General features: G+C 32.5%; 3 protein-coding genes across 5 annotated transcripts; 1 reads left to right on the top strand and 2 right to left on the bottom strand.

Annotated features, from left to right (window-relative positions):
- Positions 1–1,665: 1,665 nt before the first annotated feature.
- On the bottom strand, positions 1,666–4,476 carry LOC104725668 (AT-hook motif nuclear-localized protein 4). 3 transcript variants are annotated; one of them, XM_087476112.1, is made up of 6 exons: positions 4,363–4,476; positions 3,476–3,995; positions 2,979–3,046; positions 2,697–2,828; positions 2,452–2,613; positions 1,666–2,364 (listed from the first exon to the last, which is right to left on the bottom strand). In XM_087476112.1, exons 2-6 carry the CDS (start codon positions 3,993–3,995, stop codon positions 1,966–1,968), a joined length of 1,281 nt encoding a protein of 426 aa, XP_087332238.1. In that variant the 5' UTR covers positions 4,363–4,476; the 3' UTR covers positions 1,666–1,965. The 3 variants fall into 3 exon arrangements, with proteins under 3 accessions (XP_087332238.1, XP_087332237.1, XP_010442667.1); XM_087476111.1 differs by having other exon boundaries at positions 2,979–3,055; XM_010444365.3 differs by having other exon boundaries at positions 2,979–3,055; positions 3,476–4,364.
- Positions 4,477–5,532: 1,056 nt separating this feature from the next.
- LOC104728801 (65-kDa microtubule-associated protein 3) lies at positions 5,533–9,423 on the bottom strand. Its single transcript, XM_087476113.1, has 12 exons — positions 9,088–9,423; positions 8,852–8,939; positions 8,525–8,731; positions 8,173–8,424; positions 7,859–8,068; positions 7,621–7,776; positions 7,181–7,492; positions 7,018–7,105; positions 6,855–6,928; positions 6,687–6,761; positions 6,365–6,581; positions 5,533–6,263 (listed from the first exon to the last, which is right to left on the bottom strand). Exons 2-12 carry the CDS (start codon positions 8,921–8,923, stop codon positions 5,797–5,799), a joined length of 2,130 nt encoding a protein of 709 aa, XP_087332239.1. The 5' UTR covers positions 8,924–8,939; positions 9,088–9,423; the 3' UTR covers positions 5,533–5,796.
- Positions 9,424–10,417: 994 nt separating this feature from the next.
- On the top strand, positions 10,418–11,253 carry LOC104728802 (large ribosomal subunit protein uL11c). The gene is given in 4 exon segments (XM_019232077.2): positions 10,418–10,634; positions 10,732–10,919; positions 11,121–11,176; positions 11,178–11,253. Coding segments are annotated over 4 exon segments (537 nt in total).
- Positions 11,254–17,616: the final 6,363 nt, after the last annotated feature.

Here is a 17,616-nt window from a genome sequence, read left to right on the forward strand (position 1 = left end):
GATAGATTATATAGAGTGGAGTTAATAAAACCTAGTTGAATATTAAAATGAAGTCATTGAAGAATTGATTGAAGAAGAGAGTTTAAATCTCTAACTAGATTTTGTTTGAATTCTTACAACAACCACTTGGGATATGAAAATAACAAATAAGTGAAAGAACCCTAAACATAAACCTCAAAATTTGAATGAGATATACTTGTTTAAGAAAACAACTAAAATATGATACATTTTTATTTCACTATAAACACATACATGAGTTCAATGCATGAACCAATAATTTGAGTTTTTTTTGGTTACATTGTTACTCTTTCCACTAGGTTTTCAAATTAGTTGGTGATCGACCTTTAATGCTTCAAATGCACAACCTTTGAAAACTATTTGTTTTGTGAAATTAATACATTTGTTTGAGGTTTTTTTGTTCAAAGAAAATTAATTGCAACAAAACTTACAAGGAAAAAAGATTGCTAGCTACACGAAGTATGCGTTCTCGCATGATCACACATGCCAAGTATAATATTGTACTCTCAACTATACGAACTAGATGTATTATATGACCTAAATTCATGTATTGTATGACCACATGCATAAACTATATGATGTCATGTGGTTAATACCATAAACATACAATTTCCGATACACTGGTTGACTTATTCCGGCATTGACCAAAATTGACCAAAAAAATATTCTAATTTTTTTTATGTATACTATTAAAAACCAAAAAAATATAAATTGCTATATGAAATAGTTTATAGTTTTTTTTTTAAATTAAGACATTCTATATTATATAACTAAATATTGTGTTTACATCTTTAATGTATACATTCTTATAATTAGTAATTTTTATTTTGAAGCTAAACTAATAGTCAACATTTTTACAGTCAAATATATATATATATATATATATATATATATATTTTGAGAAATACAGTCAAATATATTATTTTGCAAAATAAATTTTTTGGATCTTCTATCTTCTATATATTAAAAATAAATATTGTGTGTTTTTGTTGTTTACAATCAAATATATTGCTTTATTTTTTGTGGAAAAAATGTATTTAAATAAATCAAATAATAAGTTGATGTTTTTAATTGCAATAGAAAAAATTAACTATTATAAGACTGGATAAATTAACATATATACAATATATTTTCTATTGCAAAACTTAATAAAAGTGAAATGAAAAAGCCTTAATATTTTTTCAGATATTATATTTTCTACTCTGAAGTGTTTGTAATGAAGAAAAATAATTTGTTTTTCTATCTTTTTAAATTATTCTGATTAGTATCATACACACTATGTAAGCGAGCTTTAGTCAAATGACTCAAATTCAAGCTCAATGTCACTTCAATATATTTTTGAAACCCATTGTCTTGCGAAATTAAAACATTTTATTTGAGGTCGTTACAAAATAAATTAATTTCAACACAATTTGGTGCAAATGAAAAAATTGATAGATGATAGACGGTACTACAGTACTACTACATAATTTTGCTAAAATTGGTATATTATTCTACTTTTATGCTTCTTTAAATACGTGATCAAAGAGTATTCTTTTAGTATTACTGTGTTGTTGATACATATATTAACAAAAGTATATTATAATTGGTACAATACAACTACTAGTACGTTAAACTATAAAGTAGCGTAGATACACAATATGCTAGTTCAGTGAACATAGTAGATTAAATAAAAGAGAGAGTTTGAGAACACACACCAAGTTTTTTCACTTCTACAACGACCACTTGGGGATAAAAAGAAAGAAGCAAGTCAAAGAACCCTAAAGATTACATCCTCTAATAAACCCTAACTTTTAATGAAACATCTCTGTTTACGCAAAACAACTACAATCTGAGAAAAAAAAATACCATTACACTCTAAACAAATCAGAAGACATCAAAGATAAAACGCCGCAGCAACTCAAGATCATGGTTGATCAATGTCAGGGGAGTCACTCCATCAAATCATCAGCTTGGAACCTCGGTGTCAGATTCGCTATGGCCTCCAAATTCTTCATCATCTTCACCGTCTAAATCCTCCTCGTCTTCTTCCTCATATTCTCCAGGGAGGGAAGAGAAGAGATCCTTGATATGGTTAGCGGTGTTATTTGCATAGTAACCATGGGCTGTGTTAGTACTTGGCTCATGCGAAAAGGACACAGGTGGTGGTGCAGACACGGTTGGTGGTTGAATAACAACAGGCTTGTTGAGCCCGTATCTAGCCTTAGGATCTTCCGCTGATCCACCGAATGAGATGTTAGAAGCTTGTGTTGTTGTTGGGATCCCAAGTCTTTCCCTTCTTTGCTTCTTTATCTGCTGCTGCTGCTGCGTTTCCTCTTGACCCGCTACAAAGCTCCCTACCATCACCTAAGTTCCAAACCAACAATGCTTAAAACGATACAAACACTCATAGTCCATTGAAGAGATCAACACATTATGTTCTAAGTTATTTACCTGAACAGGACCAGCGGCTATAAAGAGACCGGCAAGGCCACCACCAAAGACACGACCATCAGGTCCAGCAAGGGACACACTCATCCCGCCGGATCTGCTTCTGGTTCCTCCACTCTCGCTTGGTATAAATGAACCAGTCAAAGAAAGAATCTCAAAATGACCCTGACCAACAAATTGTTAACTAAATTCAGTAAAAAAAGAAAAAAGTTGGAAGCCACGACAGAGTGAAGAGAGAGAGAGCAGACCTCAAAAGTGAGAGTACCACCAGATGTCATAGTCTGACGAAGTGTAACATTGGAAATAGGACCGTTGGCTGAAAGAACACAGATAGCACGAGAGCCTTGTTGAGAGAAGGTCATTATCTTCATTGTCACATCCTGTTAGAACACGAGTGGGACAAAAAGAGTAAGAAATCTAGAGGACTTAGTCAAGATTAATAAGTCTGTTCGTATTAAGGTCGCTAAACTGACATTTATACTCACATGTATTCAGTAAATCACAAGTAAAGAGAATTATCAAAGACATACCTCACCGGCATTTACTGTAAGCACATGAGGGGTAAAACTTGGACTGCCAAGTTCTGCAAGGCCTCCACCTGCAAAAGCTAACATCGAAGTGAATCAGTAAAAAACAGACGAATTGCTAAAACTTAACTCAAGTGAAAAGCCCTTATGTAACAAGACCAGTGCCTATATGTATATTCTTAATCACACTCATCAAAGAATCCTAAGTAGCTTCCCTAAATTGCTTTCTTTTTCATCTACTCTTCAGGGCAATTTCCCTTTTAATACAAGCCTTTTTCAGTTTTCACACAAATCCAGTTTACTAGACAGTAACATTCCTTTGCTTTATAGGACAAGTGTGTCCTTTGTCCTTATTCCAACTCCTTTTTTTTGTACAAGTCAAACCAAAGACAAAGAGATCCAATATAGCATATAAGATTCATTTAAAAGGCATCTATTGATTCTAAAGAGAGACCACTGTAAATACAGGACAACACAGTTGTGAGATAAAAAGACATTACCAGAACTAGGACTGTTGTCGAATTCGAACATCTGAGGAGCCTTGTGCCAATTGTTATTGTTGTTGTTGGGCTCTCCACTACCAGTTCCTCGTCCCCTTCCTCTTCCTCTTCCTCTCCCTCTCCCTCGCCCTCTACCCCGTCTCCGAGAGCCAAACTCCGACGTCGCCAACGGAACAGAGGAGGAGATGGGCATCGGCGATAGAGTCACAGCGAGAGAGCCGTCAGGGTTATACTTCCTTGGTCTCCCTCTCTTCTTCTTCAACTCAGAAGACGAATTCTCAACCGGCATTGTCAAGCTAAAAGGAGGAGCAGCATTCTCAGGAGCTTTCACCGACGCAGAGGCGGAGGCAGTGCTGGATTGACCCACCGGAAAAAGATTAGGGTTTTCAGACCGCGGTGGTTCCATGTGGTAACCAGGAGGAGGAGGAGGAGGACGAGGAGCTTCATGTTGTTGATGTTGTTTCAGACCAAAACTGGTAGCGATGTTGTTGTTGTGGTTAGTTCCTTCTCTCTCCTCCATCTGAAAGATTCTGATTCCGACAAGTAAGGAAGAAGAAGAAGACCCAACAAAAAAAAAGAACACAAAATTAAAAAGACAAGAGAACTTGTTTTGATCACGACAGATTCAAGCTTCGTCTTCAGACAGACACTTAAAGTATAGACAATAGAGAGAGAGAGAGAGAGAGAGAGAGAGAGAGAGAGAGAGAGAGGAAAGAGATCCAGAAGGACGTAAGATTCAGAGAAAAGGGGAAAAAAATAAAAATCAATTTTTTTTTTTTTTTTGAAATTAAGTAGTAGTACTAGTAGTGAAGAAGAGAAAGATCAAAAGCTTCCATGGCGGAATCTTAATTTCAGAAGAATTTTTCTCCTAAAACATTCATAATTACCTGCAGTTTTTTTTTTTCTTTGTTCTTTTCTTTTCTTTTTTTTTTTCTACGAGTGGGTTAAGTTTACAAGATGTGAGAAATTAGGGTTTTGAGGAGAATGGAAAGAGATAAATAAAATAAAAATCAAAAGAGCAGATATTTTTTATTTTACATTACTACATTTTTTATTTTATTTTAATAAATAAATTAAGTTTTTTCTTTTTAAAAAAAGGGAGAGAGAAACGAGGAAAGTGTAATTCTTAAAAAGAAAATTGTAATAATGGGCTTAATTAGAAAATTCAAAAAAATTTACACACCTCTCCTAACAAGTCTTGGAGTTTGGGATACAGCTAAAGCTTAATTACTTTAATATATTAATATACTAATGGACTTTGTTTGACCCAAAAAAAATACAATTGGACTTGATTTTGAGTTTTTTTTTCCTCCATATATACTATTTAAAATAAAAATAAAAAAAGTTAGAGACATTTCTGTCACCTAATATTATCTCTCTTTCGTTTTCCAGTCTACCCACGTTGACTATATAACCAAAACAACACCTTGACCAATTTAGCCTTCCAAAATCTCAACTACATAAAATCTCTTGTCCTAATCCCTGCCATTTGGAGTTTGGTAATGGCTCCGTACCAACATTATCCTCTTTTGTCTAATGGAGTAGATAATAGTGTGAATTATATAATTGATCATGATTGTTGTTGGGGTTATTTAAGTAACATAACAAATTGCACAAGATAGTTCAGTCGTTTTATCACTTCCGAAAGTAAGTTATAGTTGGTCTTCTACTAGGTCATGCGACTAGACATAATTATTAGTCTAAAAACTCTGACTAGGAACTGTATCTATGACAATATATTCCTATTTAGTGAGTTCTAATTCAAATTCTAGGAGCAAAAATTTTACATCTACAAACTACATGGAAGTATTGTCAAAAAAAAAAAAAAAACTACATGGAAGTATTATTTATGTAAGGTCCGAAATTAATTTATGGATAACAAATCGATTGAAGATTATTATCATAGTGGTAAAATCTTTAGTCACCCAACTCCTACATGGAGACGAGAAAGTGGTCAAATGCATCAGTAGATTGAGATGAAAAAAAATGTGAATGAATAAACGAGTAGAGCATGACGGAAAAAAAAAAAAAAAAAAAACGAAAAGAGCCACAAAGGATTATGACAAGTCAGGTAATAATTTGAGGAAAACTAAAATACAAATTAGGTTGACTAGTTTTCCTCTACAGCTCCACTTCACGGACAAGTTTTTTTTCCTTCTTGTCAGTCTCGCGAAGAAACCAAACCATACGTGTATAAAATGACTACTTAAAAGAAAAAGCCAATCATATAATTGACCTTTTTACAAACCAAACCACATTCAATTTGAGTTTTACAAATAAAACAACTTCAGATTGTGAAACCAAAAGGATGATCAAAGTCATCAAACCAAACCACATTCAGACTGTAGCATGAAGGCGAGTCTTCGTTCCTCAAACGAATACTCCAAAACTTCAGGCTTTTCAGACATTGACATTGATCTTGCATTGGTGGTGAATGGTGTTGGTGCGGTATGCATTGGAACAGAGATTGTTGCTGGTGTTGATGGGACTGGAATCATAGCAGCAACGTTCTTCGGTGTTTGCATCATCATAGTCATCATCTTCTCTTCTTCCAAATTCCTAAGAATGTTGTTGTTGTTCTTGACAGGAGTTGCAAATGATGATATCTCATTCACTGCGTTGTGTTTCGGATGTTGTTGTGTTGTTGTTGCTATGTTGGCCTTTGATGCAACCACCGTAGTCGGAATGGGCGAGAATGGTTTGCGAACTAATGGAGATTGCAACAGTTCAGAAGGATTCATTGACTGTTTCCTTGTGGGAAGCCCTGCAACATCAAGCCCTCTTCTTCCTGCAAGATTTCAGATTCATTCACCAATGCAATTAGGAAATCTTCTACTCAAGACTATGTTGATAACAAATGAGCACATTATACTATAAGACAGGAGTTACCATTTGATAAAGCTCCATCATTCTGTCGATGATCTGCTTTCTTGTTAGGCTTAGGAGTCTGATGCATTCCTGCTCCTAAGGAGAGTCTTCGGTTGGTTGCACCACCGGTCGACATTCTTGGAGCCTTTTTACCACCAAGGGGTTTAGATGGGCTCGGTTTGGACCCGTAAAGAGCCTCTTGTTCAGCTATGAGCTGTACTTGAAGCTTCTTCTGATCCTTTAATATGTAGAAACGACAGTTGCATCACATAGAGTTGAATTAGGAGGATGATATTGGTCAGAAGTTTCTGATGGAAATAGAAAAGAAAGGACTTGTACATACCCGTTGGCGACGGTGTTCTTCTTCTCTTTCCTGCCTCAGTAAATTATACTCCTCAAGCATAGAAAGGAGACGGATCTGGACATAGAGAAAGAGAATTACGAATGGTCAGCTAGACATAATGAATTATAACCAAGTGAAACCAATAGCGAATGTGTAGAGAATTCATACACCATCATAGAGAAATCCAATCCCCTTTTCTTGTTCCCAAACAATAGTCTTCGAGGCCAGTGCTTCAACCATTCCTGAATGAATAAATATGAAAAGATACTACCTTCATAATCTATTCAGAGCATAAACATGTAAGATACATTGACAGCAATGAGTAACTTACCTGGAAGCTTGTTAACAAGATTACGAGCTTTCTCAGCACGCTTGAGAGTAAGATGAGCCCCTCGTCCAGCATTGTATCGGTTATCATCCTGTAGAGTGAAAATTATCAGAATATGTATCGAGCTTTTGTAAGTTTAAAAAAGTTTCAATGATCCGACTCTAACCCTGTTGTATTCTTCAAGCCAACTTTCTTCATCGCAGGCAGATAACCATTTCTCAACCCTTTCTAGTATCTCCTTTCGGCTTAAAGCTTCCTCTTTGATCTTAGATATATGTTGCTCAAGATGCTCCAGGACCATTGTAGCATCCACAATACCAGATTCTATCGCCGCTACAGTCTGATCTATAGCACTGTCTGACACTGGCAACAAGTGGGTTTTCCTACATATATCCTCCAGTTCTGACCTTTTCTTGAAAACAAGTTCTTTCATTTTGCTTGTTTTGACAGCGTCCAATCGAACAACTTCTGCCTCAACCTGCATACAGCAATGGAAGTCATGTTATGGTTACAAACATGGACATCAAAAAGCTTCACTTAAGTTATAAGCTTGGTCGTAGAGTTTATAAAAACAATGTAACCATGAAAAGAACATCCACAGCTTACATATTTAATGAAGTCTTCAGAGAGACTATTGCCTTCAGTTATTTCATGTTCTGATGCAGCTATATTGCAGGTAATATGCTGATACTCTTGTTGCTCTTCTATGGGTGTATCCATCAAATTCCAGAGCTCCAACATGGTTGTTGCTAGATCTTGAAGCTTCATCAAATTAAATAGGCAACTATAAGCAACAACAAGAAAGAAAATTATACATAACTCGTCAAAGTAAATCATCATTTACCCTCTGCATTCTCTGTATCTTGACCTCCCTCAGCTTTTGAACTGCAGCCCCCAGTTTCTCGATTGTATGATCGCTTAAGCTTCTTGGTCCTTCTGGATCACTCAATGTAGGATTCACTTGGCCAACAACCTCATTGAAGTCCATTCCAAGTACTGAACAATGTGAATACAATGTACACAAGTGCTTTCGAATCATCTCCACACGATCACTCTGAGGGAAACAACACCATAAAAAGAGTAAATACATATCTAATGGTTGGGATAACCAAAGGAAACACAAAGAAGCCAACTATGCAAGTTCAAATCTAATCTCACCTTTTCCTTCTGAAGTGCTTGCAGCTGGCAGTGTAACTCTTCAAGCTTTCTCATAGACAAGTCAGTCTCATCGATAAGTGGTTTAGAGTGAACAAGTTCTCCTTGACCTTTAATATCATTAGCAATACTATCTATTTCCTCCAAGACAACAACGAACTGGTTCCTTCTTTCAATTTTCCTCTTTTGCATCTCTTCAAGTTCAGGAAGAATCGTACCAAGCTCTTGCTTCAAGCTTCCAACGCTTTGATCAGACTGACACATACAAAAAAGAAAGGGTTAAAAGTTGAAAAAAGATAACATAACCATAGACTATTGAATAACATTATCAAGATCACTCAGAAGAATGACTCACCTGTCTAATATGAACAGGACGTTCCCCCATAGCAGAACAGATTGTAGCTAGCTCTGCTTCAGCATCAGCAATTGCTTGCCTTAGCTGAGCTCTACATCGATTCGCTTGATCAACTTTTCTTCTATAAACTTCTAAACATTCACGTTCAAGCTCAAGTAACATCTTATCTCTATCAGTTTCTGTTTCTCCAACTTCATCCCAAATAATCTAATCCACAAAACAAAACAAGATCTCATTCTTAAGACTCCACACAAACAATTTGAAAGATAAAAAAAAAAAAAAAAAAAAAAAAAAAAAAAAAAAAGACTCTTAAAATCTCCCAAAAACCTGGAGTTCGTATAAGAGAGATCCACAAGTTGTCTCTACTTGAAGAATCGGATCTTTTTGAATAGTAGCCATTTCGAAATGCTTCAGCCTGTAACAGATTTGAAACAGAGAAACCCTAATCGAAATCAGCAGCTAATTCGAAGCAAATTGATTGAGAAAACCTAACTGATTTTGACATTGCGAATCAACAAAAAATTTCGAATTGAATTGAACTGAGAGAAACTCAAAATACTTGCCTGAAACGGGAGATTTCTCGAAGATTTTCCAGAACTGATGATTGAATTTGGAAGTTTAATCGATTGAATCTGTGACTGAAACTTTCGCGAGTAGATTGAAGAAGAAGAAGATAGAGAGAAGTAAATTTAGAAACCTAGATCGAGAAGTGTTTCAATGTGTAGAGAAAGAGAGAGAAGAGATTAATAGAGCCGTTACGAAGATGTTAAAAAGTTTTGGGTTAATGAGAGAGAGATTGAATTGAGAGTGATGATGATGGTGAGATTGGGAATTTCGTCCGTTACCCGAACCAGCTCTTCTAATTCTTTTTTGCATTTTTTATGCTATTTTTTTTTTTCGAACTTTTGAATTTCAAAAAATCTGATTTAGGGTGTTTAGAATCTAGTGCGTCGCGCTTACAGTAGAGGAATAGATATTAACCGTTGCGATATTCTTATTCCTTATTAACGGTTGAGATCTCACAAACGAAAATCTAAAGCCGACGACGACCCATTTTATTTAAGAAGAGAACCGGTCTGATTGCAATTATTTCGGTCTGATATTCGTACCAAACCAAAATTTAACAATTTTCTTCATTGATCAGTGTAGTTTAATCAAACAGAGATTGGTTTAGTATGTGATTAAGTTATTCTTTAGAAATTCAATGTTCTTCATTGATCAGTGTAGTTTAATCAAACAGAGATTGGTTTAGTAACTAATTGGCTATGAACTTGAGAAATTTGTGTTTGGTTTAGGCGTGGTATGATTACATATCGAACCAAATAATCGAACATAGACGGGGACATTACATGAAATGTAACTTATTATACAATTCAATAACTCATAACTGAATTATGTGCCTAACTTCTTACACTGTATACACACAAAATATCATTTTAAAACATTTAAAGATTAAAATCTCATATTAATAAGCAAAATAAAATATGTAGAATGGAGAAGTATCTGACCTCATCACTACCATTAGATTTGAATTACAATTTTACAAACAACATATAAACACTAGCGAAAAAATTGAATTATACCAAAAATAATAATTCTTTTCAAATCTACGTCTAGTTTTGACTAAGTGTAGATGATGGCATAATAATATATTGTGATTGTCGAACGTTTAACGTTTTTTCGTGTAAGATCAATGTTTTCGAATGCTGAGTAAGCAAAACTGCAATATCATCCAAATCTTCCTATTTAAAAAAACTGGCAAACTGCTATATATATCGCTTAAACTTTCCCATATTGTAAATATTATATTAGGAAAGTTACTTATTATTACATGAACTCGCACTCTAGGTACGTACTAACCCTAGCTAATTTGTGCTTCTTCGCTCTGAATCAATGGCGTGTTCTTCTTTACGAACCCTTTGCAGTTGCACTTCGTCTTCTTTGTATCCTAACCCTAAGCTCTCACGTTATCTTTCGGCTGACTTAACCATCAAAACAAATGTTTCCGTTCAGTTTCTAGGAAAGAAGTCCCCACTTCTCTCCTCAACCCCGAGATTTCTCACCCTTCTCCCCATGGCTTCCCTGAGACCCAGAGACAAAACCAAAAAAGGTAAAATATATCTTTTCACTACCGATTTCTTCTAAAGTCTAAACCCTTAATTCTAAGCGTTACTTAATTAGAGAGATGCGTGTATATATTTTCATAGTGATTGGAATTGTAAAAATGAATGTATGGGCCGGAAAAGCAATTTTGGGGCAACAAATTATTTCGGTGTTTGCTTTGAGGGGAGACAATCAAGAAAAAGATATGGCTAAGCGTTTCTCCAAGGAGTACAATGCCCGAACCGCAAATCAACTTGGTGATATAATTCCTGTTGTAAGCACATTCTACGATGTTAGTTTTTTTAATTTCTACCCTAATCTTTTTTTAATTCTCTTACTAAAATCTTTATATCCGATTTAAATTCTCAACTAGAGAAGAGAAGTTTTTCGTCAAAAGATTGGTTTTTAAATAATGGTGATTGGTTACGTACGGTTCATAAATATAGTTCCATGTGTTGGTGTTTCATGAAGTTGTTTACATGTGTGGTTTCAGGATAAGAGTTTCACTTTTATCCTCAAGACACCTCCAGCTTCGTTTTTGTTACTTATGAACCATTGCAGGAACTGCAGCTAACATGGGGATATACATCAACCCTCCTATTCTTAAACCTAAGAAGAAAAAGTAGCTCTGTTGTAAAAGCCTAACATGGGGAAGTTTCATGTACTTGTAGTTGTAGTATTTAATTGATAAATCTTAACTATCTTTTCGTAATACACTTTGAGATATATAACTTATTTTTCATAATGACATTCGTCGTTTTATTTCTATATTCTAGGTTCTAAATTTTAAAATTAGTTGTATTATTTAAATTTGATTTCATTGAATTGAAAACCAATTCACATCAATTTTTACTTTCCCTTTTTAACATGAGTCTCTTTTTTACACAAAAATTCTATAATAATTTTCAGCGTATATATATTTTTCTAATTAAAGTCTAAACCTTATGTGTTACTGATCAGCTGAGTGTATTTCATAGTGGTTGGCATTGTTGTATGAATGAATATATGGGCCGGAAAAGCGAATTTGACGCGTCCAATAGGTCTGACATTTTGCTTCGATGGGAGACAATGAAGAAAAACATATGGCTAAGCTGTTCTATAATTAGTACAATGCCCAAACCGCAAATAAACTCAGTGATATAATTTTTGTCGTAATCACCGTCTTAAGACAATAATTATATCACCAAGTTTAATTTCTACTAATACAATTTTTTTTTTATTTCTACCCTAATCATTTTGTCCCAAAAAAAAATCTACAGTCATACAAAACAAAAACATTTCTAAAATGACATTTAACTTGACTTGTATGATCTCGTCGGACTCACGCTCGCATGCTTAATGACTCACGCTCGCATGCTTAATGACTTGTCATGTACATTACATGTCAAATTTCTCTTATGAGGTTTAAAATATTTTCCCTTCAAAAATCTCTTGCGGCTAGTGGTTTCATTACCAATTCAGAGTTAGTATGTATATTTGTATCCCTCCTGATGTTTACTTTCTTACATTCCAAAATTATTGCATTACAGTTCTTCCATATCATCCACAAAATTCAAAGAATACCTTCTTTTATACGAGATGGAATGAGATTGATATATCATGGTATATAGGGTTTTTGGTCATGATAGAAGTTTTATTTATAGAGTTTTTTTTGGTGTTTTTAGAGTATATTTCAAGTCTTTGTAGGTTTATGTATGTTTTAGACAAATTTAGAGATTTTAGAAATAATCTTAGATAAGCAAACTACCTATTCGCAAATAAATTTGGTTTAGAGACTTTGTGAACTTATCAAACTTGAATTTAATGCTTGTCTGAATTGTTGAATTTAGCAAAAAAATTTGGAATTTTAGATTTAGACATAGATAAAACCCGCAACAAAAGCTAGTTAATTTATCATTGTGATTTGATTTTTAGAATATGTTCTTAATTAGTTGTGACATTTTAATCTGTAATTCTGAATTACTTGAGAAATTCCATGAACTTATGTCTCCTTCTATTGAATACACTCTTTTTTTTAATTTATTTTCTTGCATTTTATTTCAAAACAATTTATTTGGTGTAGGTTAATTTGAAACTAGATAATCTATTGCGTAATCCAGAGTCTGTATCGAATTCGACCCTTAAGTACTACAATTGATCTATTTGAGATAATAGTTTTAGGATAAATTTGAGCATATCAGAGAGCATAATCTATATAACATTCAACAAAAATACATATATTTCAGAAAAATGAAGGAGATAAACCATTTTGCGGCCAAGGAATGTAATCAAAGGCAAAAAAATGTTTTGCAACAATGAAATTGAGTAATACATGGCAAATAGTTCAATTGCAACTCCAAATATTTGATAACAAAGATTCATGAGAATACCATGGACACTTAAATGCTCGACATAGTGAAGGCTTTTAAAATAGCTCGCCACCAAAAAAATCTGATTTTATGATTGTTTTGAGCCTCCATATATGTTGTTTTAACACAAATATTACAAGTTCCTCTTTTATATCAGATTTTACTTCTTATAGTGCTGAATCACTATTTTTATACAAAATGCTACCATATGCATAGTTGAACAACGTATGCACAAGTTGTCTCCCATAAATTTTTTTATTATTGTTTAAATTAATGAGTTACTACCTTATTTTATAATTATAGTATATCAAATTCAATTTATAATCTAATTAATTTAAGAAAGTAGTAACATAGACAAGAGGATTTGAACAAATTGTTTTGGAGAAAAAGAAGGAGAAGGAAACAAAGAATCATGATGAGAAAGAGGGAGTTCTGGAGAAGGTGGTTATGCAAGGTCCAATTGTTCTGGTCCTGGAGAAGGAGAAAGAAGCGGATGCAGCTGATATATCATGGGAAAATGATGGATCTATGTCTTTTACATACCCATGTGTCATACATCACTTTAAGCTTGAGTATGGTAAGATCAACTACACCAAGTGCACCTCTTCTGAAGCTACTAACAAGAAAGATAGCTTTGATACAAAAATTCTTTAAGATTTAAGAAAAATTGGCCATTCTCTGGAACCTTAAAGAGAATAAGATAGACAAAGAGATGAAAGAGAAGAACAAGGAGGAGGATGACGTGGAGAGTATCATAAAGATGATTCTCTCTAAGTGGATCAAGTTTGGGATGAAAAAAACTGCTGAACATTTAGGGAAGTGGCAAATAACAAGCAACAACTCAAAAAAGCTTTGAAAAAGCTAGAGAAAAAGGAGGATGAGCTCATTGAAAAAGTCATGAGGGAGAACAAGCAAAAAGAGAACAACTTGAAGAGACAGAAGCTAGAGAAGAAAGAAAAGGGGAGGAAGGGGAATAACACTCTAGAAGCTACCACTTCAGATGCTGCTCCAGATTCTACTGCCCCAAATGCTGCTCCAGATGACCATATGCTATTGCCCCAGAGGCTACTCCAAATGCTACTGCTTCAGAGTTACTGAGGAGGCTACTGTTCCAAGGGTTCCTATTGGGAAGTAAAGTTGAAGAAGGAGATGTTCATGTTGAGTGTCTATCAAGGGTAATATGTTCCATATAATGGTGTCTGATTGCCTGGTTTTTTCGTCCTTCTCATTCTATTCTATGAATGACGTATATAATTTTTAGTTAATGCATATTATGACATATGATTGAACATATATAATTTACTACTTTATTAGTTTCTATTGGAAAACATAGTGTTAATATCGCATTAAATAAATTAGCAAATATTACTAACATTGTTAAGTTTATTCAAATTGTATGCATATGCATGTGAAGATTGAAAAGTGAATATGGTACGTATAGAACAATGATATCCTACACCACATATATTAGCAAAGAATTTAGATAATATTTTGTGAAATCGTTGTGTAGAATAATGGACTCATTTTAATGTAAAATTTATGTTTATTTATTTAAACAATATTATTGTCTTAAACAGTATTAATCTAATATCATTAAGGTTAATTATTTAAATAAATCATTTTTGAAATTGGAAATTGCATCCATTGTCATTGTGTTACAACATAGAATGAATAAATTAGAATATCAAAAACTTTATGTTCACTTATTGTTTTTAATTGCAGTTTTTTAATCCTCAAACAATATATTAATTTAGCTTCTTTAGCTATATGCATCTTTGCACAACCAGAACCACAAGAGTGGTTATTATGATATATATTCACAAATGCTATTGTTATGGTGAACATTGAACAACATTAGCACAAGTTCCTCCCATAATAATAAATTATTATTTTATTTTATGATTAAAGTATATACTGAAGTTTATTGTAACTACAATACTATAAATTGTATGTTATAATTACTAAGATATTTTAGAATTATAATTATTTAACTTATCTAATTTACTGAAGAAAGTAACTCTAAAAGGAACATAGACATATGATTTGTTTTCAAATCATCTAATGAGACAACCAACATTATACACATAACCGCATGATAATTCCAAGAGAATTGATTCAATAACGAAATCTTTGTGACAATTAAGATACAATGTGTTGTTTTCTTATATTTTACTTTTATTTATTACAAAAATTAACTTTTACAAATGATCAGTTGAAATTCCATAACTGAAAAGAATATGAATTGCTTAATTACTCAAAACCCTAATCACTGAAAGAGAAAATTTGATGTAAATACATTGTTAATAAAACTTTCAAATGCTTAAAGGCGAGTAGTTAGTAGTAGAAGCAAGTTCGTTCGCAATTAATAAAGATAATAAATATGAAAATAACATTTGCCTCTACAATTTTAAGCATTCATCGATAATCGAGCTAAACAAATATATTTTTTATGTAATTAACTTTAAAAAGTAACTTTAAAAGGTAACATAGATATATATGATTTGTTTCAAACCATCTAATGAGACATCCAACACAATACGCATAACGGCATGATAATTCCAAGAGAATTGGTTCAACAACAGAATATTTGTGACAAATAAGATACATCATGTTGTTTTCTTATATGTTGCCTTTATTTGCTACAAAAATTAACCTTTGCAAATGATCAATTGAAATCTATAATTGGAAAATAATATGAACTGCTAAATTACTCAAAATATCATCATTGAAAGAGAAATCTTTATGTAAATACATTGTTAATAAAAAAATTAAAATGCTTAAAGACGAGTAGTTAGTAGAAGAAGTAAGTTCTTTCACAATATATAAGGATAATAAATCTTAAAATAATATTTGTCTCTACAATTTTAGTTTCATATATATTTAGTGGTCAGTGATGATTAGAGAACCAACAAAAAAAAGACGAGTTGACCCCATGAGTAAGGATGTGAATTATGAATATTTTGTTTGTTCACACTTCATTGCATGTGTTAGTTCCTCAACAAATAGAGGTGGTACAAAACCCTAGTTGGGGGGGGGGGGGCGGAATTGAATTGATGATGATGACTCCATTCATGACTCCGTTCATAAAGATTTATTTACTTGCTTTCCAAGCCCAGATTAAGGCTGTGAATGGAACCCCCTTTACGTGCGTATTTCAATTTTCTTTTAGGAAATCTGTATCAAATCACCAATCACACATTTACTTAGCAATTTGCGTTTTTCAAAAAAGTAAAAAAAAAAAGCAGTTGGCGTTTTTGTAGGAGGAGTTATGGACCGCACTTTTTTTCTTCAGCAACCAGATACATAGCGTTTTTCAATAACGCACATGAACAAATTTTAAATTTTTTTTTTTGGTTATTTATTTAAGAAAGAGAATAACGTCAATATACTAGTATTTTAATAATAACTCTATGTTAAACTTGTTTTCAATTTTAAATTTTTTAAAAAGTTCTCATAAATAAATTATTTTTTGTCAGAAAAATACATTATTTCTCCACAAATTATAAAATAATCATTTTTAATATGAAAAATAGATTTATAGAAAAACTGTAGTCAGTTTTAATCACAATATATGATTAAATTATATCATCTAAAAAGTATAATATCTATTTTAATTAGATTTAAAATTTTGAAAAAGAAATAATAGTTTCCTCAAGAAACGAAATTATATTTAAACAATGTATTTCTTCACTAGTAACAATATACATGATTACATGATTAATTTAATTTTCTTTTTGTTTTTTAAAGTTTATAAATAATAACAATACATAAAATAATTTAATTTATAATATATTTGCTTATAATATTTATTTATAATATGTATTTATAATATATAATTATATTAATTGTTAATACAATAATATGAAATCCGCACCACAAGTAGTTTTTTACCGATCAAACATTATTATGTACCACTTATTTTGCATTAACCGCACTTGTCCCACAAATACATTTGTTCCGCACGTACCGCAAATATGCGATCACCATTCGGACCCTTACTTTCCATATAAGTCGTTTCTTGTGGACCCTTGAGTAAGTCGCAAAAGTCCTCAAAAAATTTACTAGGATCATTAGCCAAATGATTCTCACTTATATAGTCACTAGGAGATATCATGTACTATAAAACATGGATCAACATTTAAAAAAAAAATTATAATATAATAATAATAATTATTGTTATATTTATTTTTAAAAGTTACTTTGTTTGAGAAAATATTTGCTTTTAATATTGCAATTGTTTGGTAAATCTACATATATCTTTTTTGAATACTAATTATTTTAGAAGAATATAATATTTAATTTTTTTGAAGTATATTATAGTTTTATATTATTTTGTGAAATATCTTAAATAGTAATTTTAATATTGTAATTGTGAGCAAATAAAATTTATTATTGTTTCAACCACATAAATTCAGTTTTACAAATCCGCCATGCGAAACATTAAAACACACATTTTTTTTCATAGATTGAGTAATATATATTCGTTTTATTTTTTTTTAAATCAAAACATATGTAGAAAAAATTCTACATATTTATATATCATATGTATTATATGATATTTCAAAACAATTTGTAAATGAAATAAAAGAAAGATGATAGGAGAATCAGAATTTTAAACTTAACAAAATCTTTCAAATAGAG

Source organism: Camelina sativa, chromosome 11 (assembly GCF_030686135.1).
Source record: "Camelina sativa cultivar CO46 ecotype springtype chromosome 11, ASM3068613v1".
NCBI classification, from domain to species: domain Eukaryota; kingdom Viridiplantae; phylum Streptophyta; class Magnoliopsida; order Brassicales; family Brassicaceae; genus Camelina; species Camelina sativa.